Source organism: Epinephelus lanceolatus, chromosome 11 (assembly GCF_041903045.1).
Source record: "Epinephelus lanceolatus isolate andai-2023 chromosome 11, ASM4190304v1, whole genome shotgun sequence".
Lineage (NCBI taxonomy): Eukaryota > Metazoa > Chordata > Actinopteri > Perciformes > Serranidae > Epinephelus > Epinephelus lanceolatus.
In genome coordinates, this window is record NC_135744.1 from 5,816,223 (window position 1) to 5,843,760 (window position 27,538).

General features: G+C 41.2%; 1 protein-coding gene across 5 annotated transcripts in view; it reads left to right on the forward strand.

Moving 5' to 3' along the window:
- robo3 (roundabout, axon guidance receptor, homolog 3 (Drosophila)) overlaps positions 1-25,950 on the forward strand; it is a 217,562-nt gene extending 191,612 nt beyond the window's left edge. For 3 of the 5 annotated variants that reach the window (XM_033644045.2, XM_033644061.2, XM_078172167.1), the window contains 18 exons: positions 580-661; positions 2,875-3,043; positions 6,075-6,241; positions 6,374-6,495; positions 6,638-6,854; positions 7,472-7,596; positions 7,968-8,151; positions 11,592-11,840; positions 12,206-12,245; positions 12,451-12,590; positions 12,758-13,039; positions 14,690-14,837; positions 15,376-15,594; positions 17,447-17,646; positions 17,856-17,963; positions 18,796-18,966; positions 19,692-19,834; positions 25,095-25,950. In XM_033644045.2, coding sequence (XP_033499936.1) covers positions 580-661; positions 2,875-3,043; positions 6,075-6,241; positions 6,374-6,495; positions 6,638-6,854; positions 7,472-7,596; positions 7,968-8,151; positions 11,592-11,840; positions 12,206-12,245; positions 12,451-12,590; positions 12,758-13,039; positions 14,690-14,837; positions 15,376-15,594; positions 17,447-17,646; positions 17,856-17,963; positions 18,796-18,966; positions 19,692-19,834; positions 25,095-25,106 — 2,778 coding nt within the window. In that variant the 3' untranslated portion in view covers positions 25,107-25,950. The remainder of the gene's footprint in view (positions 1-579; positions 662-2,874; positions 3,044-6,074; positions 6,242-6,373; positions 6,496-6,637; positions 6,855-7,471; positions 7,597-7,967; positions 8,152-11,591; positions 11,841-12,205; positions 12,246-12,450; positions 12,591-12,757; positions 13,040-14,689; positions 14,838-15,375; positions 15,595-17,446; positions 17,647-17,855; positions 17,964-18,795; positions 18,967-19,691; positions 19,835-25,094) is intronic. The other 2 variants (XM_033644077.2, XM_033644085.2) reach the window with 2 other exon arrangements.
- The last annotated feature ends 1,588 nt before the right edge of the window (positions 25,951-27,538 follow it).

Sequence of the window (27,538 nt, forward strand, 5' to 3'; positions counted from 1 at the left end):
TCTTCTCACAGTCAAACTATGGACTAAAATGTGTCATTATATCTGTCCATGCATCAGTAATTCTGTCCTTACTGCCAGCAATGTGTGCTTAGCTTCCATCTTAGATACTTATATGATGTGACTTCCATGCCTGTGGAGGTGAGAGGCTTCTTTCAACCCTCTTCATGCTATAATCATAACAGAAAGTCAGAAAGACAAAAGGTGATGGCTGTTGACAGTGTTAAAGATGCACTTTTTAAACATATTGGCACCAGTGGGAGCTACGAGCTGCTCTGAACTGATAGCAAAAAGCCAGTCTTACTTTGATGTGAAAGGGTAAAGAGTCACCTGGTCGGCTCTGTGTGAATAACAGCTCTCTGTTCTGCCAGCTCGTCATCCACGCCAACTTCCCTCTGCTCAGTATTCAGAGTACAAACATTCTGGTTTGAGAGATATGACATTTAGTCTCAATCACTGGTAATGGGTACATTAACATAGTATCACGGTCACACACACACACACACACACACACACACACACACACACACTCACGAACACGCTCACACACTAAACTAATGATACACATTTTACTGTTGCCAGGAAACGGACTCTGGGGTTTACACCTGCCTGGCTTCCAGCTCCAGTGGAGAGACGAGTTGGAGTGGAGTGCTCACAGTCAAAGGTAAATTGTCTCTGCGTGATTTAAATGCATGCAAATGAAAGCTGTATGAAGAATAACAAAACAGAGATAAATTATTAAAAAAAACAGAATCCTGATTATCACTGCTATATCCGCACTGTTATTCATTTGGCTAACCTTAGAACCATTCCTGTGTAACACTTTTCTGTTTTAATTAACAGCAGTGAAATTATTAGCTGTAGATTTAAGTGTGACTGCAGATAAGAACATATACACATTTTGAAGTCTTTCTTAATGTGTGATTTTTCCTTAAAAAGTCTAAGTAACAAGGATCCATGTGACCATAGACTTGCTTAAATGAATAAGTGAAGTGAAACACTGCATAGGTCCAAGTGTGCAGAAATCTTTTTATACCACCTTAAATGAAATAAGTAAAAGAGTGTAATGAAAACACTTAACCCCTGTCAGTCCTGAGGATGTTGCTGGCAGGCAGCAGACGGAGTGCTATGGGGAGTAAGTTTGACCAGGAAGTTAGCATTGCACATTTTTGATTATTGCAGAAAATAAGCTCTGTCACAAGCAAAACGTTTATGACACTTACATGCTTTGTTCGTCAAAAAAATCTTCATAAATTAACATCATTTTTATGATTTTTGAAGTATAAATGCAGTCGCTGGATATAAAAAATTAACTTTTGGCTATCAACAAACTACACTATAGTCGCATGACTTTAAAAGCCCAGACCCATCAAACCAAAGAACTAGTGGTGACGGAGGTCAGCTGTCATTTCATGTTGCCTCTGTCTCAGCAAAAACTTGCACTTGAACACACCGCAAAGACTACAGCCAACCAGCACGTACATTCTGCACCTGAGTGAGAGAAAATAATCTGTATCAACAGGTGGTGGTAGACTGTATTCATCACTGAAAACAGGAAATCAGTTAGCCAGTTAGCACATTAACAACACATTTTGAAAAAACAAATGATATTTACTGTACGCTAATAAACAACAACACAAACAATTATGATCTGTTTCTGCTAAAGAGCTCCATGGCTAAACAAAAAAATGTTACCATATGCAACAAGTTAGTTTCAATTTCACACCTTCTTGACTTTAGCCGATTGTTTGCTTTTCCCACTTCCTTTTCTCTTCACGTAAACTGAACTGAACTACTGATCAGAGTGATTTCTCTCACCGCTGGGCTTTGCCGATTCTGCTGCTGATTCAATACACTGAATTGGCTTTAAAAAAAACAGACAATGGCCGACGAGGGTGAACCCTGCCGTACACATCACTCACCGACAGCCTGACACTGATAGGATGGTCGACCATTGGCTTTGGATGTCAGGGCCATAATGTCACCACCACAACAAGGCAGTAAAGCCGTGTTCAGTGTGATCACGCTCTGTGGTCTCATTTAGCCACTCATTAGCAACAGCCTCTTTAAAGACCTGTAAAAGCTTCAAAATTCAGGAGGGGTGGGGTATTTACTGACATATTTTACATTGTAGAACAAAATCTAAGCAACTGTTAGCTTGTGTTCACCACAGACCCTATTTCAGGCATCTCACCAAATGCTCATGTACTAAAAAAACCCATATACTTAGGGACGAGGGAACTGGGAGTGTGAAAATTCTAACCAATATGCAAGTTTTAGGACTCATTCCTGCAGCTCTCTATATGAATGTATGCATAAACATGAAGCACGGTGTTGACAAAGAGCACTTTTTGGGGATAAATAAAGGTTAAAACATGCTGATGCCCTCACTCAAGATATCATTGTGAGATATAGTCAGCTGCTGCTGCAGCTCAAAGCACACACTGCTTTGTGGGGCTATGTACTTTTATATTTCTTCCACAACCCATCAGGCATTAGTACATAAAATATTTCAGGCAGGCAGTCATTAGTGGCATTAAATGAAGGAGTAAAGACTTAACAAGCTGCTCTGATGACACCTTTATTTGTTATTTGACTGTTAGCGTCGTAATGGTTAATTAAGATCCAATAGTTGTAGTGAAAAGCAAAATTGTAAAGTCTGTTAGAAGTGAGGAAATCAGCCTGCAGCAGCACTGAATGCAAATGTTCAGTCAACATTAGTGGGATTACACAGAGGACATTCTGAAACGTTAATGATAAAGGCGGATGTTGCAGTTCTAATCAGATGTGCACTCCCCTCCTCCCTCCGCTTTTATTTCTCTTCCACCTCTCTCCTGCCTCCATCTCTGTCTCCTCTTCTGCTCCCTCACCACCCAGAGAGTGCAGACCCATCAATAGCTCAGGCCACTGAGCCCTTCCAGTTACCAGGTCCACCACACAAACCCATAGTCACAGACGTGTCCAAGAACAGCGTCTCTCTGACTTGGCAGCCCAACGCCCATGAGGGAGGAGCCGCCGTCACCTCCTACATCATTGAGGCCTTCAGGTGAGTTTCACAGAATCTAAGCTCCATCAAAGGCAGGTGCAATGACATGTACGGACACACACTTTCCCTCATTTTCACGGTCATTGACGCTGTATCAGTCAGGGACCCTTTGCTGCTTTTTCTGCAAATCATTTTGTCACAAATCATTCCTCCTCTTAATTTAGAAGTCAAGGCTGTATTCTTCATGTATTGAGTATCCTAAAATTTGACAATTTAACGTGAAAGTATTGGTCTTGGCAGAATAGAAAACCTTTCCATTTTGGGACACTAAGAACCCTCCACTGAATTCCAGACTAATGAAATTCTTTAATGGTTTGCAGTCCTTTAAAGTCGAGCTACAGCATTTATTAATTATGATTAGACCTTGGGAAGAAGAAAAACTCAAACAGAGCAATTTAATGGATATGCACAAGGAATGTACCATTTCATTTCAGTTTTTTTAGCCAGGTATAGGAGCTTGTCAGTGGATAACATAACTAGTCAAATCGTGCACACAGTTCATAGTCACAGACATGTGGAAGGACTATTTCTTGTCCTTCATGGCTAGTCTGCACACTCATGAGCCTGAATGCACCTAAGCAAAAACTTTCAGGTACTGCCACTTGAGAGGAAGTCCACCTTGGATTAATTAGGGGAAAAGTAGATTTAGCCGAGCAGGATGGGTGGCTCCACTGATGGAAGGAGGCCTCCAGATGAAGATAGGCAGCGTTATGGGGAAATGTGTCCTTCCAATTCGATAAAGAAGGGAGCACCGGCAGAGCTTAATCAGATCCAGACGTCCACCGTGGCCCATGGCAGCGGCAGAGCGTTTCCAAGTAACGCAAACTGATTCTTTATAAAGCTGCTGAAGGGGGCCGCTGGGATGTTTGCAATAACATTTTCTTGCCTGAGGTGCTAAGGTTTGTTTGTAGGAGCACAGGGAAGAGTAGGAGTCGGTGTGTGTGTGTGTGTGTGTGTGTGTGTGTGTGTGTGTGTGTGTGTGTGAGTGCGTGCGTGCGTGTGTATGCAATGTGTAATAGTGTTCATTTAATGTACAAAGGCAGACTTTCCAGTCTCTTGGTGAGACCGCATTCATTTTCTCTTTTCGGGGGCCACAGCCTTGTATGTGATTGTGTGAGCTCCCTCTGAGCATCTCCTCCACAAAGTTACCTTGAATGTAGCCCTGGCACAGGGCAGCATGCACTCATACACACAAGAGATGAGTATTCATGAGTTTTCCTCTTTGGTCTAATTGTGCAGTTCAGCACTGGAGCTAGTTCACCTCACATTCCCCACAATACCCTTGGGGAAAATCTAAAAGTGTCAAACAAATGGTTGGGGAGGCCCTTGTGACTGCTGCTCTGCCAAGGTGACAGTAAATTCACAAAAAGAAGGGGAGAGACAGGAAGATGGAGGAACGGGGTTGAGGGGTGGTGGGATAATGCATCTGGGGGAGTGCCACAAGGCTAAGAACATGCCCTCATTTCCTGCTGGCAGCTGTGCCTTCTTACAAGCCTCATTACATTATTCATCAGGACAGCAAATTGTATCATTTGGAGATCTTCTAGTGAGCACAAACTTCTCTCTACTGAGTGACTTTGCTCACATCTGCTTTTGTTTACCAGATAAGACATATTAGAGGAAGCCAAAAATAGATCGTGCTATTGCCTGGAGATCTTCTCATGCATTGGTAGCGTCACATCAAATCAGCATCGCAAGGCAGTCCTCAATGCAGTAAGGAACTTGTGCAGACACACGCAGTCTGTAGTGTGCACTCTGTCAGTAGTGAAATGTCACAAAGTGCATTTACTTCTGCTACTAAGTTCAAATTTGAGGTACTTGTACCACTTATAGTATTTTCTGTTTGTGCTATCTCAGAGGCAAATATTGTTCTCCACCTCAACCAACTACAAGACTACAATTCTGCTTACACAGTAATGCATAAGTAATAATAACGATATGATAATGATATAATAATTATATAATACTATACTATCTACTAGCATAACAGTCTTGTATCTGTATTAAATACTTTTACTCTTGATACTAAAGAAACATTTCACTGCAGGAAAAATGGTCTTTTCATAAAACTGGGTCTCTGCTGTAGAAACACACATGACCAGAGAAACAGAGAAGAAGGGCTGTGGCGTTCGCTTTTGAGGTAGAAAACATACAACTACCAGAATGCACTGTGCTGCACCGGGGCCAATTAACACTCCTGTTGATGAATGATGTAATGCAAGTTGCCCATCCAAAACCAATGTTTCGGCCAATATAACAAATTATCTCTTATTATAGTTAAACAGTGGACTAAAATATCTTTTTGGAAACATCTGAGGTGAGAAATCAGCAAGGCAGTAACAGATTCTTGGTTTATATTTGATCAGCGCTGCTTAGTTTTACCGTTTGATCCCATATTTTTCAGCCTCTGTTTTCACAGTTTAGAAAAGAGTATGATGCCCAATTCCTGTTCGCAAACTCTTGCAACTAAACGAACACTAGAATATGTGTTTGAAAACATTTTCTTTTCAGAACCTTGGTATATATTCGATCAGCACTGCTTAGTTTTATCAATAGGGTGTTAAACGACTTCACCAAACAGTAAAGCTAAGATGACCTAAATACACAGTGGTGAAAGACTGTTACCATGTGCTCCAAACTCACTTCAGCACACCTGTCTTTAATTAAAGGTTCCCAAAATACCCACACTGTTATGATACACAGCTGGTTGAAAATTGGTGAAGTATCCTCTTCCTGATTATACTGTAAGGATAGGTATAGGCTATATGCTTTAACTCTCCAGCAAATTGGAAACTGTTGTAACAATTGTACATGACATACTGTAATTGTCATGTACATAGATTCTGTCACAGGAAACATTTTGATGTGCAGGAGGTTTCAATGTACCAGCGAGCAGCAGCTGTGAAACTCCATGTAAGGCACAATGAAAGCTGACATGCCAAGTTAGTACCTGTGTCGTCTTAGATTACAGCTCACAATATCATACTGCATCTGAAACTGAACATCAGTTTTTCCTTCTATCCTTTCACAGCCAATCAGCAGGCAGCACATGGCAGACTGTAGCCGACATGGTCAAGGTGGAAACACACACAATTACCGGCCTTCTCCCCAACACCATCTACCTGTTCATCGTCCGAGCTGTCAACGCCTATGGCCTGAGCGACCCCAGCCCCATCTCTGAGCCTGTCAGAACGCAAGGTCAGTCTGCACCTCTCTCACACCAAATAAAACATGACTCTTATCTGGAATGGTGAAAAACACCACAGCTGTGTGTGCTAATGCATTGGCAGCAGCACTCTGAGGAGAAGTGAATACTTGTGTTTCTCTCAGATGTGAGTCCTACGGGTCAGGGAGTGGACCACAGGCAAGTGCAGAGAGAGCTGGGAGAGGTGGCCGTCCAGCTGCAAGAGCCTGTCACGCTAACAACAGCTTCCATCCGAGTGTCCTGGACTGTGAGTGGCTCTTTGTGGATCTTTGGTTTTTTTAGGGAAGCAGACTAAGGGAATGGAGAAAATAACTCTTTCACCCTATCTCCATCTCTCCTCTCTCCCACAATTTTCTAATTTTCCCCTATGTCACCCTCAATTCATCAAGGTTGACCGTCAGTCTCAGTACGTCCAGGGCTACCGTCTCTTCTACCGACCCAGTGGGGGAAATTGGCTCCTCCAGGACATCAACTCCCCCTCCGAACGCAGCACTGTACTCACCAGCCTGCTCAAAGGAACCGAGTACGAGATAAAGATCCGTCCCTATTTCGATGAATTCCAGGGCAAGGACAGCCGAACGTTACTGGTTCGAACCCCAGAAGAGGGTAATAAATCTGGTGACTTCTGAAACACGTCTGCACCTCAAAAATATTCAAAGAAAACTTCTTTTAATAAACTAATCTAGGTTTGCTTTGACATTGTGGGGCCTTGAAAATAGCTGTTCATTAGCCTGTCTGACACCACATGAATCTCCTAATGTTATCTCATTTTGAGGTTAATTTTATATCCTCCACAATTTGGGTTCATTTATATTGATCCCTATTTTCATTAAATTCAGCCTCTGCACACTGCAATTTTTGCAGCCTGAGGTTCTCAGCAGGTTTATATTAGTTGATCCAAACTCTAGATTAAAAACAAGAGAGAAGACTTTTTTTGCCATCAGCACTTGTAGACTTCGGATCGACCTGCGTGAAGAGCTTAATCTGGCAAAAAAAAAAAAAAAATTACATTATGAACTTTTTAAAGTATTCAGAACTTAATTTCCCCTCCTGCTACAGCTCACTTTTATGTTTCTTGACTTGTGTTTTATACATCCTCACTTTTATCGCCTTTAGCTATTTGATTTTTCAGTTTAAATGTTTTGGTCTCCCTTGTTAATGATCACTCCAGTCTATAATTATGTTGATGAAATAACATGAATGCTTTTTCCCACCTCTCACAGTCCCCAGCGCCCCACCCAGAGCGGTTACAGTGGTAACGGTGAAGCTAAGCAACAGCTCCAGCATCAGCGTCTCCTGGGAGCCTCCACCCAGCGAGATGCAGAACGGCATCATCCAGGAGTACAGGGTAAACACACCTCAGCTGAGTCATGCCACATGTGTGACACGCAAGCGATGTCACTGTGTCTTAGCTGAAGGCAACAAGCACCAAAACACATAGAAAAAAACACTCCTGCTACAGCACACAAGGAGCTTCATTTCACACAAATCTTGCACTTCATGTACAAAATGTTAAGAATGCTAAGAATTCCTTAATTAAATTTGTACTAATCAGTATTTCATCAGTAAATGAAAATTTACTATTTCATCAGTAAATGAAAATGCCAGTACACTCTTAGCTGTCCAGAAAAGACTGATAAGAATCCAAGTGTCACAAAAACAAAGAAACTGAACTGAGCTGTATATCAAATTCACTATCAACTCTGTGTATCCCAACAGATTTGGTGTGTGGGCAGCGGCAGCGACAACCAGACACGCTACTACATCAACAGGACAGTGGATGGAAACACCTTGTCTACAGCACTGAAAGGTCTGATGCCTGGCGTGCTTTACCAGGTGGAGGTGGCGGCGGTGACCAGCGCTGGCGTGGGCGCCCGCAGTCAGCCAGTGTCTGTCCTCATCAGTAAGTCCACCATGACAAAAATAGCTGTAAAATAAGATTAGGTCAAGATGGAATGTACTAGAGACAAACTTTATTTTTGCAAGAAAGTTAGAACAGGCAGATTATTTACTTCATTGCCTGGAAATGTCATAGAATTATTAAAAATCATTTAAGGTTTTGGAAAGTCATGGAATTTTAGCGTGGATTTTCCATGGATAACTTTCTACGTAAAATAACATAATGGCACATTTATTTTCTGTAGCTGACAATGTAGCATAGCTTTAATATGCTTTGATGTGTGATGACTTGTGTACCATCACGCATATCAGACTGAATCTGATATGTCTGAAAAAAGCCGAACAAATTTAGCAAGAAAAAATACTGTGGGTCCTTAAAATGTCATGGAGAAGTTTTGAGATTTTGGCCATGAAATTGTGTGGAAATCCTGGTACTTTAAAAATTATGGCGACATTTTTTTAATTTTTGTATTTTTATTTTTACTTGTCAAATACTGATGCTTGGCCCACATGTCAAACACATGATGCCCTTGAGCATCAGTTTATACTTGTTACATGTGTTGTGTCTATTAAAAATAAATATCTTTTAAAATCTTTTCAAAGGAAATGTACAGCTTGTTAAATCCACAGGCTATTTTCAAGATAAAATTTGAATGTGGACAAAAAAAAAGTTGTTAGGTTTACTTACTTAAGTTAAGGCAACAAAGCACATAGTTAGGTTTGATAAAAAAAAACATAATGGTTGGGCTTCAAATAAGTATGTTTGTTACTATTGTAATGTAACTTAACATGTCGTACGTCACATACGTCTCTAAATATGTCACGAGCATAGTATGCTGCACATACTAGCACACTACGTTGTTATTAAGTAACTCAATTGACTTTTGGTTTCACATGGGACAGGAACAGCGATCTCCCAGGTGAAAGTCCTGAGGTTGTTTAACCCGCCCACCCTATGTGGATTTTTTTTTTTGCTCTTTATAATACAGCAGTTGTTCTGAGTGTCAAAAAATGCCACCCAGTGCGTCTCGTGCTGCTGCTAATAGGTAACTTGTGTGTGTTGGTACCCAATGCAGAGTGCCGGAGACCAAGCTTCAGTATTTGATGAGTTGGGAGAGAGACCGGTTCAGTTTTTAGCAATGCTCACAGTGTAGCCCAATGGATGGGTTTGTCTGCCCGTTGGCCAGTTGGTCCAACACTTTGGTCCAGACTGTAATAATATAATAACTAATATAATATAATAATATAATATAATATAATATAATATATAATAATAATATAATATCTCAACTATCTGATTGATTACCATGAAATTTTGTACACACATCTAGACTTTTCATTTTAGGAGTCTAAACTAATTGCTATAATATCATCATCAGGTCAAAATTTCAGTTTGTCCAATACTTTAGTTTAAGACCAAATCCCTGCACAGGTAATGTCATTCCCATCAGCCTCGGCTATACTTTGAGCATAGTGCTAATCAGCAATCATTAGTATGCTCACAGTTGTCATTACATGACATTACATTGGCATTTTGACCGTGTTGTCATGCTGACATTAGCATGTAGCTCAAAGCACCTCTGTGCTAAGTACTGTAGGCTTTGTATCATTTCCTAACAGCTCTAGCCTCCTCCATGTATTATAAGGCTGCTATTACTGTATATACAGTACAGGCCAAAAGTTTGGACACACCTTCTCATTCAATGCGTTTTCTTTATTTTCATGACTATTTACATTGTAGATTCTCACTGAAGGCATCAAAACTATGAATGAACACATGTGGAGTTATGTACTTAACAAAAAAAGGTGAAATAACTGAAAACATGTTTTATATTCTAGTTTCTTCAAAATAGCCACCCTTTGCTCTGATTACTGCTTTGCACACTCTTGGCATTCTCTCCATGAGCTTCAAGAGGTAGTCACCTGAAATGGTTTTCCAACAGTCTTGAAGGAGTTCCCAGAGGTGTTTAGCACTTGTTGGCCCCTTTGCCTTCACTCTGCGGTCCAGCTCACCCCAAACCATCTCGATTGGGTTCAGGTCCGGTGACTGTGGAGGCCAGGTCATCTGCCGCAGCACTCCATCACTCTCCTTCTTGGTCAAATAGCCCTTACACAGCCTGGAGGTGTGTTTGGGGTCATTGTCCTGTTGAAAAATAAATGATGGTCCAACTAAACGCAAACCGGATGGGATGGCATGTCGCTGCAGGATGCTGTGGTAGCCATGCTGGTTCAGTGTGCCTTCAATTTTGAATAAATCCCCAACAGTGTCACCAGCAAAACACCCCCACACCATCACACCTCCTCCTCCATGCTTCACAGTGGGAACCAGGCATGTGGAATCCATCCGTTCACCTTTTCTGCGTCTCACAAAGACACGGCAGTTGGAACCAAAGATCTCAAATTTGGACTCATCAGACCAAAGCACAGATTTCCACTGGTCTAATGTCCATTCCTTGTGTTTCTTGGCCCAAACAAATCTCTTCTGCTTGTTGCCTCTCCTTAGCAGTGGTTTCCTAGCAGCTATTTGACCATGAAGGCCTGATTGGCGCAGTCTCCTCTTAACAGTTGTTCTAGAGATGGGTCTGCTGCTAGAACTCTGTGTGGCATTCATCTGGTCTCTGATCTGAGCTGCTGTTAACTTGCCATTTCTGAGGCTGGTGACTCGGATGAACTTATCCTTAGAAGCAGAGGTGACTCTTGGTCTTCCTTTCCTGGGTCGGTCCTCATGTGTGCCAGTTTGGTTGTAGCGCTTGATGGTTTTTGCGACTCCACTTGGGGACACATTGAAAGTTTTTGCAATTTTCCGGACTGACTGACCTTCATTTCTTAAAGTAATGATGGCCACTCGTTTTTCTTTAGTTAGCTGATTGGTTCTTGCCATAATATGAATTTTAACAGTTGTCCAATAGGGCTGTCGGCTGTGTATTAACCTGACTTCTGCACAACACAACTGATGGTCCCAACCGCATTGATAAAGCAAGAAATTCCACTAATTAACCCTGATAAGGCACACCTGTGAAGTGGAAACCATTTCAGGTGACTACCTCTTGAAGCTCATGGAGAGAATGCCAAGAGTGTGCAAAGCAGTAATCAGAGCAAAGGGTGGCTATTTTGAAGAAACTAGAATATAAAACATGTTTTCAGTTATTTCACCTTTTTTTGTTAAGTACATAACTCCACATGTGTTCATTCATAGTTTTGATGCCTTCAGTGAGAATCTACAATGTAAATAGTCATGAAAATAAAGAAAACGCATTGAATGAGAAGGTGTGTCCAAACTTTTGGCCTGTACTGTACATAGTTAGGTTTTTATTGGGTTCTCTGTTTGGCTTTAAAAACATTTAAGCTTTACAGTATGAAATACATTGGATGGAAACAACAGATCAACAATCAGTTTTTATTATGATATCTTATTTTGCCCTCCTCCTATCTGTTTTAACCCAGAGCTGCCTGCTGAACAGCCCTCCGTGCCAGGCAGTGGAGGCGGCAGTGGCCCCAGCGACAGCGGTGAGGAGAGCAGTGTGAGTCTGGCTGAGCAGATCACCGATGTGGTCAAGCAGCCAGCGTTCATCGCGGGCATCGGCGGAGCCTGCTGGGTCATCCTCATGGGCTTCAGTGTCTGGATCTACTGCCGACGCAAGAAGAGGAAGGAGCTGAGCCACTACACTGCGTCCTTCGCCTACACTCCAGCAGGTCAGGGAGAATGATTAAGATGTAAAATGTTGACCTGAGGCTCTCTGTGTCTGCTGTCTGGTATGATACCTTGCACTTATGGCAGAAGTCATGGGAATGACCTAAAATGGCATTTAGACTCACAGTAGCAGCCAAAGGCATTTATTTAAATAAGTTTGAGGAGAAGTTGGATTAAATTTGAAAAGGAAAAATGACCAGTAAAAATAGTTGCCATTTACATTTGCACATTTATGTGGAAATGAGAACAGCTGATCTCAGATAATATAAGCATTGTCTTGACTCAACAAAAAGACAAAGCGAAAGCAAAGTAGGCCACAAAAAGTATGCCCCTCTCATCACTCTCTCTTTCTCTCTGTCTTCTGCAGTTGGTTTCCCTCATGGCGAGGGAACAGGGATCAATGGAAGGTAATTAAATTATACCCCACAAGATATTTTTATCCTCTGTGAAGCTGTGTTCTCCTCTTTTTTAAGCTGGACTGATTTTTGCATATGTTTCTTACTGTATATCCAGCTTTCTATTTACTGTTTGTGCTGTATTTCCATCTAGGCAGTTGTTGCTGTTGCACTGTGTCCCACAATGTCCTAAATTAATGCCAGAATGTCTCTGTAGACCCGGCGTGCTGGGAGGCAACATGGGCAACTATCCATGGCTGGCAGACTCTTGGCCCACTACCAACTTGGTCCACAGTGGTAAAGAGGCAGTTAACTGCTGCACCACCAATCACGACACAGCTGAGAGATATTACAATGGTAGGCTTGTGTTCTATTGTGCTTATATAATAGCTGTTGTGGCAGATTTTCTTATTAAGTTAAAGCATCATTGAGTACAGTGATAAGTAGTGGTATTTAAAAGAGAGCTGATAGACTCACAACAAAGCAAGAAAGCTGTGCTAAATATTACCTCCATGCTTGTGTAGAAGCTGGTATCTCCAACTACCTGAATCAGACAGAGAAGTACAGTATGGGTGGCTCCACTGAAGGTCCCATCTACAGCACCATTGATGCCACCAGTGAAGACCTGCACAGCTTTACCTACGCCCAGCACAACTCTACAGCTCCCTATGCCTCCACCTCCATCATGCCTTTTACCAACCAGACGCAGGCGCCGGCCCACAGTGGCGAGCAGCAGGATGATGGACACTGGATCACCCAGCCGGGACCCTCTGGAGCTCAGTACGCCCAGCCAGACCGCTGCAACGGTGAGGAAGGCGACTCCTCTCTGTCTTTGTTCAGTATAGACATTTCATGCAGCATTTCTTACCAGAGGTGCTTGTTTGTAAAGCAATGCATTGATTGGTACCAGTTTGCCTCCCCAATCCTCTCCATCCCCATTCTACCTCTAGACGCATCAGCTCTGCTGACCAATCATAGCAATGGCCAATATTTCAGGAGATCTATTGTAGCAAGCAGATATCTGGGCCAAGGCTTCCTCTTCTGCATGCCACTTATTTAAGCTAATCTCTACGAGTAGATATATGCATATGAATGAAAATGAATGAATATAAAGCTAATATAAAGCTAAATCTTCATCAAACAATAGGCATTTAATGATAGGCCCATGTGTGCTGCCTCTCAACAGGGACTGTTTACCTGCCGCTCAAACATGATTGATCATTACCACTCTGACTTCAGGGGTATCCACCAGAGCTGCTGCCTGCAAACTGAATGTTAATTTCACAACCATAAGATGTCTCCAGTGATGTTTCAGAGATTTGGCAGTACATCCAACCGTCCTCACTACCACAAGCCATGTATAACTATACCAGCCCAGGTCCTCCACATTTGGCTTCGTCACCTGTAATATTGCCTAAAGCAAGCCACTTGGACATCTGATGCTACAGTTGGTTTGAACAAACTAAATATAGAGATCCTGGGTTGGTGTGTTCTGTGGTTGTAAGGTTGGTGGGATGTACTGCCAAATTTCTGAAAAACTACATTAAAGACAGCTAATGATAGTGAAATGAACATTCAGTTCAGTTCAGTTGCAACAGCTCAGGGCAGTCCTGCAGTCAGCATGTCAATTAAATGCTCCCTAAAAACTGTGGCATTGTGTTTGGTGATATAACTGAACATTTTATATAGTCTTTTATTGTGACCATGCCAAGGCACACCTGTGTAGTAATCAGCATCTTTATTTGCCACTCCTGTCGGGTGGATAGATTATGGATTATGCTGGCAAAGCACTCACTTACAGAGATTTAAACAAATTTGTGAAGGAAAGGGTTATGTTTAGATTTTTTTGTCAAGTAACAAAAAAATTATCATGCGACTATTTTGATAATCAACTCATTTTTCAAGCAAAAACACCAATATTTGCATAGTTTCAGTTTTTCAGTTATGAGGACTTACTGCTTTTCTTTGTTGTGTGTGATATTAAACTGAATATTTTAAGGTTCTCAGTTGTTAGAATAAACAAGCAGTTTGAAGATGGCATCTTGGGCTTCATGAAATGGTGCATTTTTCCACCCAAAGATAAAATAATCAGTCAGGTCTGATATTTATTACTTTTTATTACTGGACTTTTTTTGTTTTGTTTTTTTCTTTTTCATACGAACAGTACTTTCTATTCTATTAATCTGATTGTATTCTGACCTAAACTTAACTTGACTTAGCACCACTGCTGCACCTCAGGGAAAAAAAAATCTTTGTGAAGTGTCAAAGACAAAAGCTCTTTACAAATTTGGTGTCCCATGCTCTACTCTCATACTTCTATTAATATCTTTCAACCACAGGCCTTCTGGGATATGTGTCGTGTGTGCCATGTGTCAGTTCTGCTCATGACATATCAGCCCAATGTGACAAAGTATCTTCTTCAAGTGAATCATTGTGTTTGTCTGTTGGTTTTATAGGTAAGCCCAAGCAGAAGGCCATGGGTAAAGCTGTCAAGACCCCGTCTCTTACCTGGATGGAGGCGTTGCCACCACCTCCCCCAATTGGAGAGCTTGAACAGTGTGAGACGGACGAGCAGCCCCCAGAGCACGAGGACATGGACATAGGGTGAGTCAGACTCCCACACACTCTCTTTCACACCCACACACATCTCTATAAATTAGTATTACACTGCTTCACCATCATTTAGACTTACCGTCAGCTTTAACAGGCACATTAAGTATCGAACCCAACGTGGCTCTTATGCCCCTGGCTTTAACAACTCAATTACCTTGGCCTTGGTCAATTGCTTTAGTGATTAAGCTGTTTTCCCCACCCTTAAAACACAATTTGCTGTGTTCCTCTTTAACAGTTGCTCTCTGCAACCTCAGAGCAAACTATCATTCAGTATGATGCTCGTAGCAGCATCCCACCCAAGTGGAAACTTAGCCTCCTACAGTTTTGCCAACGGCAAGGCCCTCTTACTTCAGTCGAGCCTGAAAGAACAGTATTAATGTTTAAGTAGCCTCATAGATTGCTGAAACTGAAGGCACCAGTGAGACAACAGGTCCCTTAACAATGTCTTTTAAGAGCCCATGAAGATAAAACCCAGCTGCATGTCTTACACTGTATCATTTGGCTGTAACACTCCTCTTTGTCTGTGTAGCTCGGATGAGGAGTGGTGTCCTCCTCTCCCGGAGAGGACCTACCTGATGGAGGGCTGTGAAGGTGGACCCTCTCCCCCGCAGAGAAACAACGCTTCCTCTCCAGCCACCTCCTACAGTCACCAGTCGACGGCTACGCTCACCCCGTCACCTCACGAGGAGACCCGAGCATCCCATGACCTCCCCCGCCTCAACCAAGCAGACGGCCAGCAGCTGTCACGGTATTTGAACGGGCTTGGTATTGACTGGTAGCTAATGGTCGTGTTCATACTTGAATCCACAGCAACTCATGACCCTGAGCTCCTGAACAAACACACTATCATCTGCTTTACTGAATACAAACCTCCTTTTCTGCTTTGTTGAAGGAAATTTATGTTGTTGATAATCCTCATGTTTTTCCTTTGAGTTTTTACTGTCCACTGCTCAGTTAACAGAAGGACACTTTCTTTACTAACAATATAATGCAACAGCATGGCAATTATTGTTATTTAGTTCAGATCAATCAGTCAACACCTCAATACACTCAGGGGTTTTGCCACTACAGCCTTCCTTGGTCTGGTATGACCAGTAGCTTAGGGGCTAATATAAGCAAATTGTAGATACTAAGTGTATAGTAATATGTCTCACTTTAGCAATATATTTTGACACTGTAGCTGCTACGGCTGTTAATCTCGATCCAGAATTTGGCTTCCTACAACTGAATGAACGTGATTGACTGCAATATTGTAATTTAAATGCGTTCTCCACTCATTTAAAACTCTGCTGCATATCAAATCAAGCACTTCCTAAACTAACAGCGAGAGTGTTACGGCTGCATTCCAGTTGTAGCGTAGAAGAGTAGTATGCAATCAACTGTATAGCAGATGGGAAAAACTTAAATTAGATGTCTGGAGCAGAAGGCGAAAAGCTAGCCCTGCTATACAGAGCATCATCTTTTGTTTGGAATTATTTGGATTGAGAGTGTATGAGACGTGTCTGTGCTGCAAAGCAGTGCAACTAACTTGTCCAGCTTCCTCAGAATACACCACAATCTGTAGTAAGAGAATTGCATGAAGGTCAAGAAGAACAGGGTCGCTAACTTAACCTCACTGAATGCAGACAAACCTATGTGTCCAAAACATACTTTTATTTATCGTGAACAAGGTAGTGGTATTTGAGGACTGTCTTTATCATATGAAACTCAAGAAAAATGCAGGTGCTCTTGAAGAACAGGGTCAGCTCATGCGAAGAAAAAATGAACTTTAGACAACTTTAGCCTGGAGCAGGAACATATGCACTTGAATTAAGCTGAAAACCTTTTTTTCATAAAACATGACTGTTTACATTAAAACACTGACTGGTTTCCACCCTAAGGTCGGGGTGCAAAAGGGTGGACAGGAGTCAAGCAAACATTTGTCACGCAATTCATAAGTAAATGCAGGTGGGTGACAACAATGGATCACAATGAGAGGCCATTTGGAAGATGACATGCCTCCAGAAGCGTTCAGAAAAACATCCTGCACAGAAATTAGATGTTACACTTTTATTGAAATAGTGTTTCCAGGAGATACACTGTGAATTAGGACCTGTCTTATTTTGATGCAACGATTTGTACATTAGCAGAAATGTAGCTCAACATAGAAGTGAAAGGAGTGCTCTGTTTATTTAAACCTGAAAGTACAAAAAAAATGATTTTTTTCATCCCTAAAATCAATGAATAATCTCAACAAATAGTTATGATTATCAACTTGGCCATACTCATTTTGTACTAGTAGCTGCACATTTTCACACATCAACCACAATCACTTTTACATATTCAACAAATACTATATCATTGTGAGTAATTGAATGTTTTAACAGCAATAATGCACATTGCCCATTGTTAGCCAAATGGCTAATCCCTTGGTCAGACCTTCAGTTATCCAAATAAAAAACAATGATGCAGATAAACTCATAACAGGAGAAGACAGGCAAAACATTAACAGACACGATTTGCTTTTTTTTTTCATCACCCTCACCTCTAAACCCAATGATTGAACTTCAGACTCCATGGATTTGTTCTCTCCAGTAACACGTTGCCCTTACTTCCCATAGCAGAAGGTTACCCTGCGGTCCAGTGCCAGTTCCCCAGGCGCCGAGCCCGCTGCTCACCCAGTCCAACCCCAACCTCTCTGGCCAACAGCATCACGGCTCATCAGAGGTTGGCACGCTGCAGTGCCAAAGTCCTGCCCATCGCTGCCTCCACAGCCAGGGGCCAGCTCTGAATGAAGACAGTGGCAGCGCGACTACACCCGGTAAAGTGACTGGCAGCGCCATGTGCTCCACATACCAGCCTGCATGTAACACACAAAGGCACATTAGCAAACAAGATTATAAAAGCTGAACATTCATGTATGCAACTGTGTTGACTCACTAATCCATATGCATTGAGTACATCAAAAGCTCAGTGTCTGAGTATGGAGAAAAAAACACTGTCTGATTGTTTTTCCCTTCCCTCATACAGTGCACAGTCGCTCATCCCCAGCAGATACATGCACTCCTCCCAACCAAAAATCACGAGTGAAGAAAAAGGTCTCTAAGAGTTCAGCTTACAGAAGAGATGTACAAGGAGGTGAGTGGATTTTAGTTTGGATTCCACTTCAGGGGCAGGGGAACAATAACAGCTGCATTTCTGTTTTTCATTTTTGACATTTTCTCAAATTCAGTGTTACTGAACATACACAAAAGAGTTCAGAAATAAAGGTATTATTTTGCATGAATGTGACAATGACACTGTCGCAGGGCATCAAATAGTTCCAGTATCTGAATATGCAGCTCTACTACCATTACAAAATCATGTCCACAGTTATTTTCTGTAACTATTTAACGCTCTTAGTAAGTTTGTCAATAATAATTCAGCACATAAACAGATATTCTATGATACTATCTGTGATTGAATACTGGTGCAAAGATGTAATGTGAAACTACCGGCCCTGGTTATATACATGGATTTGATTTAAAATCTTAGCTTTCAGACACACTGACTTCACACACCATATGTGTGCCAGATAACCCCCTTTACAAACAGATTGGGAATGATAATGATCTTACATTGCATTGCATTATGAATAGAGTAACCTTGAAACCAGTTCACCAGCACATGGCTGCATGTGCATCATACATTTTAACAAGCAGGAAGTCAGCGTTAACTTAAACGTGCCCTTGTGCTTTTAAAGGAAAACTGGGCTGATACGAGCCTCTTGGGTTCACTCAGTTATGCACAGGAAAACAAAAACAAAATGCTCTCATTCTCCTTCTGAAAGCCATGTAAGGCTATTACATAACACAAACCTGACATTAAGATGAACTTGCATTGAATGAAAAAGAAGCACAAAATCTTTTCCTTACATCCTTAACTCAGATATTCATTATGGGTGTTTTTCCCTCCTCTTCTCTCTGTTTAGACCTGCCCCCACCTCCAGAGCCGCCCCCAGGAGAGGACAGGTTGCAGGGGCCCCAGGAGTGCATGGAGGCCAGCAATGTGGTGAACAGCGCTCTGTCCTCCCTGGAGAGGACTGAATACAGCAGCAGCAGCAGCCACCAACGGAAAGGCTCGGGACAAAGACACATTGACAGTGAGACAATATTTTGCAGTATTTCAGTCAGACTTTAGTTTAAGGGTAGCAAAAGCTAATTTAGCACAAGGAGTGAATGTTCATCCTGAAATATTTCACTAGAAATCAGAAATGGAGTAAATAGACAACACATTTATATTTCACTGAAGCTGAGTAATATTCTGCAGTGTTGTAACTGTGCTCAGATGTAGTATTTTCCACATTTATGCCCTCCTACTGCACTGCAGTATTCTCTCCTCCAGTGCTACACAGTAGAGTAAATGGGACAAAGACTTGTGTCCATGACTGGTTGCGAGGTCATTCCTTATGAATGACTTTATAACATTTATAACATGCAGCTATGGTGCCATAAATAAAACACATGCAGTGGTCTAGAAAATCCATAAATCCTCAACATGATGCCTCCCTGGTGCAGGAAATCACAGGTGTTTAAGAGAAAATTCTAAATTTTGGCTTTTGATTTACCTCCTTCTGTGAAGAACAGTTACAGCTAATAACCATACCAAACACCAGAGTTAAATATGGACAAATGGAAGGAATTTATAGGGGTTTTAGCAAAGAAAAATCTTGCCTAGAGCAGTTTTAAATGGTCATTTCTCCAGCAGATATATCACTGGATAAGATATTTATTAACCTTTCTTTTCCTACTAAGAGACTGTACTGCCTTATAAACTAAAATCCCTCTCTTTAACCCCATCTTGTCTCTGTTACTATTGCCTCCTCAGATGAGGAGATGATGCCATACAGCAGTAAGGCCGGTTACCTCTCCAGGAGTCAGATGTCCAGTAACTGTTCGACCACAGGAAGCTCCTCGTCCAGAGGCTCCACAGGCTCTCGAGGGCTCAACTCGGCCAGGAAACACAATGAGGTAAGATACAGCGACACTAATGATTTTATAATTTCACTGCGGTTTTATGCATGGGAAAAATGTTCTCTTTTCACCTCAAATGGTTTTAATAATTGATGCTTTTAGATATTTATGAGTGCTGGAACAAAGACTGTTCCTGCCATGGAGAGGTTCCTGTGGTTTAGTTTTATCTACATATCATTACTCGCGCTCCATAAAACACACATAATCTTATATGTGCAGGCGCATGAAAAGAGCTTCTACATTCCCTTGTTGCCCCCCCCCCCCCCCCACATACACACACACACACACACACACACACACACACACATTCACAGCAACATGCTCTTAGGTTCATACATACAGATCTACCATTACTGTCTACCCAGGATAGGCTTTACAGTAAGAAACAATGTTAAGCGTGCACGCCCACCGCTTTCTCTAGAGTGCACTTCTGAGGCCTCACTTCACTGTGGGAGCGCTCCTTTAAATGCACCCCCTGCAGGCTCTCTAGTGAGGAGCTGGTGTCTTTTATGGCAGAACAAGCTGTGCCAGCCGAATGGAAAGCTCTTTGGGTATTTCACACTAGCGAGGAAAAACGTACATGTATTTGACATGTCCCTCAAGATTACTGTAGGTAGACAGAGGTAGTAGCTGATAGAAAGCATAGAAAGTTGTCCAAATTACTTGATGCAACTATGGCTCAGAGGGTGGTATCTTATCCTACTTTTAATGATAATCAGGCTATTATTAAATGTTAACAAAGAAGAAAACTGGGAAAGGAAATTCTCTGTTTAAGCTTTTACATCTTCTGTTTCATGTTTCAGTTTTCATTCCATTTTATAGTTGCTTTATTGGATATTATCTCTGTAATGTTATTTTAATGTCAATGTCCCTTTTTTGTTTTTAGCATTTATTCATGATTATCCATCTTTTAATTAGATTTATTCATTTTATTCAGAGCTTTTACAAAGTAAAAGTATCAACACCACACTGAAAATACCCTATCACAAGTAATAATTCAAAAACCGTCTGGCACCAGACGTCTTTATGATATAAGACAGATGTTTACATCAGACAGACAAATTTTGGTTGGGATGAAAACTGGGATGACGATATCTTAAATGTATAATGCATTAGAATTTCAGGTTGTGTGGACATTAGCAGCATAAAGTTTTGCAGATGTTTGATTTCATTCTCCATATCTTTTGACTTAATGTCGTTCTTCATCAAGATGATGTTGGCATTTGAAAGACATTCATTTTGGTTACGTAGCAACACAATTTAACACCAAAAAATATCAACACCATCTTTTGTCAGTATTCTACGTCAAAATTACATTGGCATTAGATGTACCGACATTGAATTTAGTCATCCAAATTCAATTCAATTCAGTTCAATTCAATCTTATCCATAAAGCCCAATATCACATATCACAATTTGCCTCAGAGAGCTTTACACCATACGACATCCCTCTGTCCTCTGACCCTCACAGCTGATAAGGAAAATCTCCCCCAAAAAACCCTTTAATAGGGAAAAATGGTAGAAACCTCTGGAAGAGCAACTGAGGAGGGATCCCTTCTCCAGGATGGACAGACGTGCAATAGATGTGGTGTGTACAGAACAGATCAACATAATAAAATTGCAGTAATCCGTATGACAAAGTGATACATTGAGAGAGAGAGAGACAGAGAGAGATGCACAGCGGACAATAGCTACAATAACATTAATTTTAGTAATAATATTATTATAATGATAGTAGTATTATTATAATAATGATAGTATTTTGGTAGTATGTATGTGATATGTATATATTAATATATGACAGCAAATGTATGTGACAATAATAATCACATGTGTATAAATAGTTGACGTATGACTAATAATGACAGCAGTAGAAGGAGGCATTAGGCAGGACCACGGCAGCAGTGCAACCACGACCCACGATCCAGGCGTCGCTGTGATACGAGGAAACCTGCAAGACAGTGGAGCAAAAAGGCTCCAGAGAAGAAGCCAAGTTAGTGACATGCAGTAATGGGACATTAACGTTAGCAAATAAAAAAGAACCAACTTTTCAGAATCTGAGAGCGAGAGAAAGAGAAAGAGAGGAGGGGCTCAGTGAATCGTAGGAGGTCCCCTGGCAGACCAGGCCTATATCAGCCTAACTAGGGGCTGGTTCAAGGCAAGCCTGAGCCAGCCCTAACTATAATCTTTATCAAAGAGGACAGTCTTAAGTCTAGTCTTAAATGTGGAGACTGTTACCCATTTTTCAGAGCCTACGCTGTGGCTACGGCATCGATTCAACGCAGAAGTATAAATTCTGCCTAAGTGTCTGCCTCCTGAACCAAAACAGGAAGATGGTTCCACAGAAGAGGAGCCTGATAGCTGAAGCCTCTGGCTCCCGTTCTACTTTTGGAGACTGTAGGAACCCTGCATTCTTAGAGTGCAGTGCTCTCTAAGATATGATGGAGCCTGACCATGTAGAGCATTGTAAGTGAGGAGAAGGAAAAATTAAATTAATCAAATTCAAATCAGGATTTTACAGGGAGCCAGTGCAGAGAAGCTAAAACAGGAGAAATATGATCTTGTTTCTTAGTTCCTGTTAGTACACATGCTGCTGCATTCTGAATTAGCTGGAGAGTTTTTAAAGACTTATTAGAGCTACCTGATAATAGAGAGTTACAGTAATCAAGTCTAGAGGTAACAAAAGCGTGGACCAATTTTTCTGCATCTTTTCGGGTCAGGATAGGCCTAATTTTCACAATATTATGCAGATGAAAAAGTGCAGTCCGTGAGGTTTGTTTTAAATGAAAAATAAAAGACAAATCTTGATTGAATATTACTCCGAGGACTAGAGTCCAAAGCACTGCCATCTAGAGAAACTATATCTTTACATCGAGAGACTCTGAGGTGTTTGGGGCCAAGAACAATAACTTCAGTTTTGTCTGAATTTAGTATAAAGAAACCTAAATACAATCAAATTTCAACATCTAACAGCATTGGTGGCCAGCTGGGAAGCCTTTTAAAATATTTTACTGATCTTCAGAAATAGGAGGATTTAAACCCATAAAGAAGACTTAATCCCTCAGTTTATCACAAAATATCAAATTCAGAATCTCCAAATTGGGACATGGTTTTCACTGGACAGAGGTAGTATAAAAAGTTGAAATCTGAGTTTATTAGTTACTAGTTAGTTAATAAATGTAGTTACTTGCACCACTGCTTTTAGTTTACTTTTGGGCAAGAGGATCCTCCAAAGTTAAATTGCCATAGAGCAACTACCAAAGAGGTTATAAGCAAACCATTAGACTTTACTTTGAGAGGTAAAGAAACTAAACTAAGTTGGCCTTCATAAGGGTGGGTTTATGAGAAATGGACAGTATAGAAGCTTTGATGCTTTCCTTTAGTGCTGGAGTTGTTAAGTTTAATGCATGTAACCTGAGGCGTCATCATAAAGCTGCCTGTGTGTGGAGAGAGAGAAAGGATGGCCCTGTCACGGGTCAATCCACACTGACCTCAACACACATCTGACATGGGAATGTAGCAAGGCATATTGTAAAAGTGACACACTCACACACAATTGCTCTTTTCACTTGCTCTCAACACATACACACATAGAGCTACCTTATATCTCGTGCCTCTCGGGTCACCCCCCTGTGGAGCAGTAAGGAACACCTCACCCCCCAACTGACCCTTACTGGCCTTTTCACGCCTTGCTGGGGACATGAAAGCTCCGCAGTAAAGTTTAGGTGTTTCTACAGGAAGCCTGGATTAGGTTACCCCGTCTTCCTGTGGTGCTGCTGACTGCTATCTTTGCCCTTTGACCCAGGTGGACAACCAGGCAGTTGTTGCATCCTTGGCTCTGTTACATCAGCTCTGAGGCTGAGGACACAATACACATGTGTACAGAGGGGGCATATCAAATATAGAATCACTGGTAGGCAATACAAAACTTTGTTGTTCTCACATGCCTCCACAGTAAACAAAGAATCAAAAAACAAAGAAATTCTTTAAGAATTGAATTCATAGGGGTCTGCATTTAACAACAGCTCCCATATCAAAATATTGGTTTATATACTCAAGGAACATGAATTATAAAAGGCAGAGAGACTGTTTACTCCACAACTTTAGTTTCACATTGATTGATTCCAAGTATAAAGCATTTCTTTTTGACATTTAAAATTAGTAATTCAGGTTTATTTGATATATAGCATAGCTTACAGAAATACACCACATTACTTTAAATTGTTTGAGCATCCCAGGAACACCGTGAAAAGCTACTGTTAAGAAGCAGTAAACAGCGTGCAGTTAATCTTAAAGTCCAAAAATGCAAAATCAACATCGACGGAGGCTCAGTCATTTTTACTTCACCTGTGTCTCGCCCAAAAAGTTGCACATGAACACACTGCAAAGACTACAGCCAACTGCCTACCAGCACATACCTTCTACCCCTTAAGAGAGGAAATAACTCTCCACATCAGCAGGGGGCGGTAGTCTTGGTCATTGAAAAGGGGAAATCAGAGGACTGACAGGACTTAATCCGGACACTAGTTAGCCAGTTAGCACATTAAAAACTCAACATGACATTGAAAGAAGAAATTATACTTACTGTGTGCTAGTAAACAATAGCACAAACAATTACGAACTGCTTCTGCTGAAAACTTCAGCGACTAAAAAAAATAATGTTACCTTATGTGACAAGTTTGATTCAATTTCACTCCATCTGGACTTTAACCTTTTGTCTACTTTCCTCATTTCCATTTCTTTTCTCATGCTCTGAGCTGAACTGCCAATCAGAGTGATTTTATTCACCGACAGGCTCCATCAGCTCTAAAGCAGATTCAACATTAGGTATCGGGCAAAAAAAAAAATAGACATGGGCCAACGAGGGCCAACGGTGCAGGTCAGACTGCAAAATCTCAGGCAACAGGTGCTCACTGACAGCCTGATCAATGGCCGACCGTCGGCTTGGTGTGTCAAAGCCTATAAATGCTGTTTTGGGAGACAAAGTGTATTATCGTCATTGGGAAATGGGGATTGAAGTCCTCACCTGATGACAAAGCAGTCTTGACTCACTCTTGACAAAACTGACCAATTGTGATTCAAAACCATGCCCAGAATGAGTCTTCTATTGCCATCTGCTCCCAGCTTATTGCTACCCGTCATATAATAACTATGATGAGCTGACAACTGTTGACTGATCAAAATCAAAACTTATCACACCATGTTTTATGTAACAGTTTGACTTTTTATTGGTGTTAAAATATTTCTCTCTCCGCAGGAAATGAGATAAGAACACCAGTGACTGTCAGTGTACCTTCGATGCCTCCATCAACCACCATCCTTCCACCATGGACACACTGAGCCGGACAAGAGAAAAAGTTTTGTGTTTCAGGACATTTGACTCTGTGTCATTGCTGTGAAAGAAAGCAACAACGGACTTTACATCATGTTTTTTGGTATTACTATGATTATTTATGAGCAATCGAGTTCATTCCTCTCCCTTGATTTGTAAATACCTGTGTCTGTACTGTTCTTTTGTGGGCTCTGGATACAGGGAAAGAGACGTATATTGTATTTATGAGGATTAAAAAAAAAAAAAAAACAATGTAAAAAAAGTCTGTTATAAAAAAGCTCATGTCTTCTTGAATGTGCCAACCTTTTTGTCAAAATGTATACTTTTTGGAAAAAGCATTAACTACTGTTGCACTCTCTTGTTGTGATGGCAAAACAACAGAAAATATGAAGCACAAAGTGTGTTTGCTGGTCGAGAGGGGCAGTCAGAAAAGCCAAAATGAGTGGGTTCTCGCTCCCGGAAGGACGCCCCAGCCTGAGCGCTTTCCCACCGGGATCCCTGCACCCATCTAGTCCGCTAAGAATGTCATACTTTTCTATGTTTCCTTTGGTTTCTCTGCAGCAAAACGTTGTGCCAGCAGACAGACAGGCTTTATAAAAGTTTGATTGTAACCCCCCCGCTCTTCCCTCGTCCCCTCCACTCATCGTCTGAGGGACTGTTTGCTGCAGTTGTGAGATAAAATTTGCATATACTCCTTCCAAAACAAACAAAAAAAATGTCTGTGGACTGACTTTTTGTACTCTTGTTGTTTTGTAAATGTACAATAAAATACATTTGCTGATCTAAGCCTTCACTCATTTCCTGAAGCAGCTTTTAGAAGTGTAGTTTGACAGATATGCTGCTTGGTCTCTGGGCTGTGAATTTTCAATTTACTCCATGTTTTGTCAGTCATGTCTGTTTCCTTCTGTGACTTTCAGTCAATCAATCAATCAATCAATCAATTTGTAACATGGAGTTATACAAGGTACAACTCCAGTGAAAGGTGATCCCATCAGCTCAACAATATGGCCACATGCTCCTGAACATGGCACTGCACTACAGCCACCTCTGAACAGCGTATAGCAGTGATCCATGGCAGGAACAAGACAGCACCCTCACATTCTCACCATCACACCAGTCCTTATTCACTGTAAAGCACATGCCTCCTCTCCTTGTCTTGCTAGATTCCTCTGCTCTGTCAGATTTGCAGATAGATAAAGAGCTTCCTGGTTGAATGGTGCTGTCCAGGATTTAGCCAGGTTTCAGTGAATCAAAGGATATTACAGTTCCTGATATTTTTCCAGTATTATCCAGTCGTAGGACTAGTACTTCCCAAACACATGCATTTCCACTAAAACCTTACAATTTAAAACACATCAGTACAAGCAGTCTGGCACACGACCGATGTGCATTTGAACTCTGCTCATGCGAAGTTCGCACACACACGTGCACAGGCATTCTCAGGGCACACTAGTCAGACAGAAGTGTTTTATATAGTGAGGTTATAATGAAAATGCGTGTTTGGGAAGTACTGAGCGTACAACTGGATAAAGGAGACTTGGATTATACTGCATGAGTTGTGTGAGGGTTCATAAAAGGATATATTGACATAGTTTTGCTGTTGTTGAATGTTGACCCTGATTTCTTCAGATCATCAAGAATGTTTTTTTTTTTTAGATTCTTTGTTTACTGTAGCGGTATGAGAGATAAACAAAGGCTTATTAAATTCAAGGTCACGCGAGATGAGTCTGAATACTGGATACATGTGAAACGGTTTGGTACTGTAGTCAGCAATGCATTGTGGGCTGCTCTACTTGAAGCAACAGGATGGAGGCCATAAACAGTCTGCTGCTGTTTTCAATTCAAGGACACTACAGTATATTTTTGAAATTGGGTGTTACATGGAGAATTTGGAGCGTGGTCAGAAGTTTGAAGTTTGATAAACATTAGTCTTGTAATCCTAACATTAGGTTAGTGTTTTTTGTTTCACAGCCAATTTTCTTTTATAAAAATAGACGGGTATAATTTGCCATCAGCTCCTGAAGGGACTTCAGAAACTGTCATTTGGAAAGCAGTTTTCCAGAGGAGGACACAGTTAGGACATGCATGCAGTCTAACTGATTTGGTAGAGGGGGATTTGATTTATTCTAACTAGACTAGACTAGAGACCAGTGTATCTGTCTGAATCTAACATCATTTTAAGTCCATACATGCCAACATACCTGTTTCCCAGACGTTTTAAATGTCCAGTGTGAAAGATTTAAGGGGATTTAGTGTATTCTAGAAGCGAAGACTGCAGATTGCAACCAGCTGAAATTTATTCTAGTTTCGAGAGGTTTTCACCAGGAGTCAAATTATCTGCAGAGGTCTCTTCCTCTCCAAAACAAATG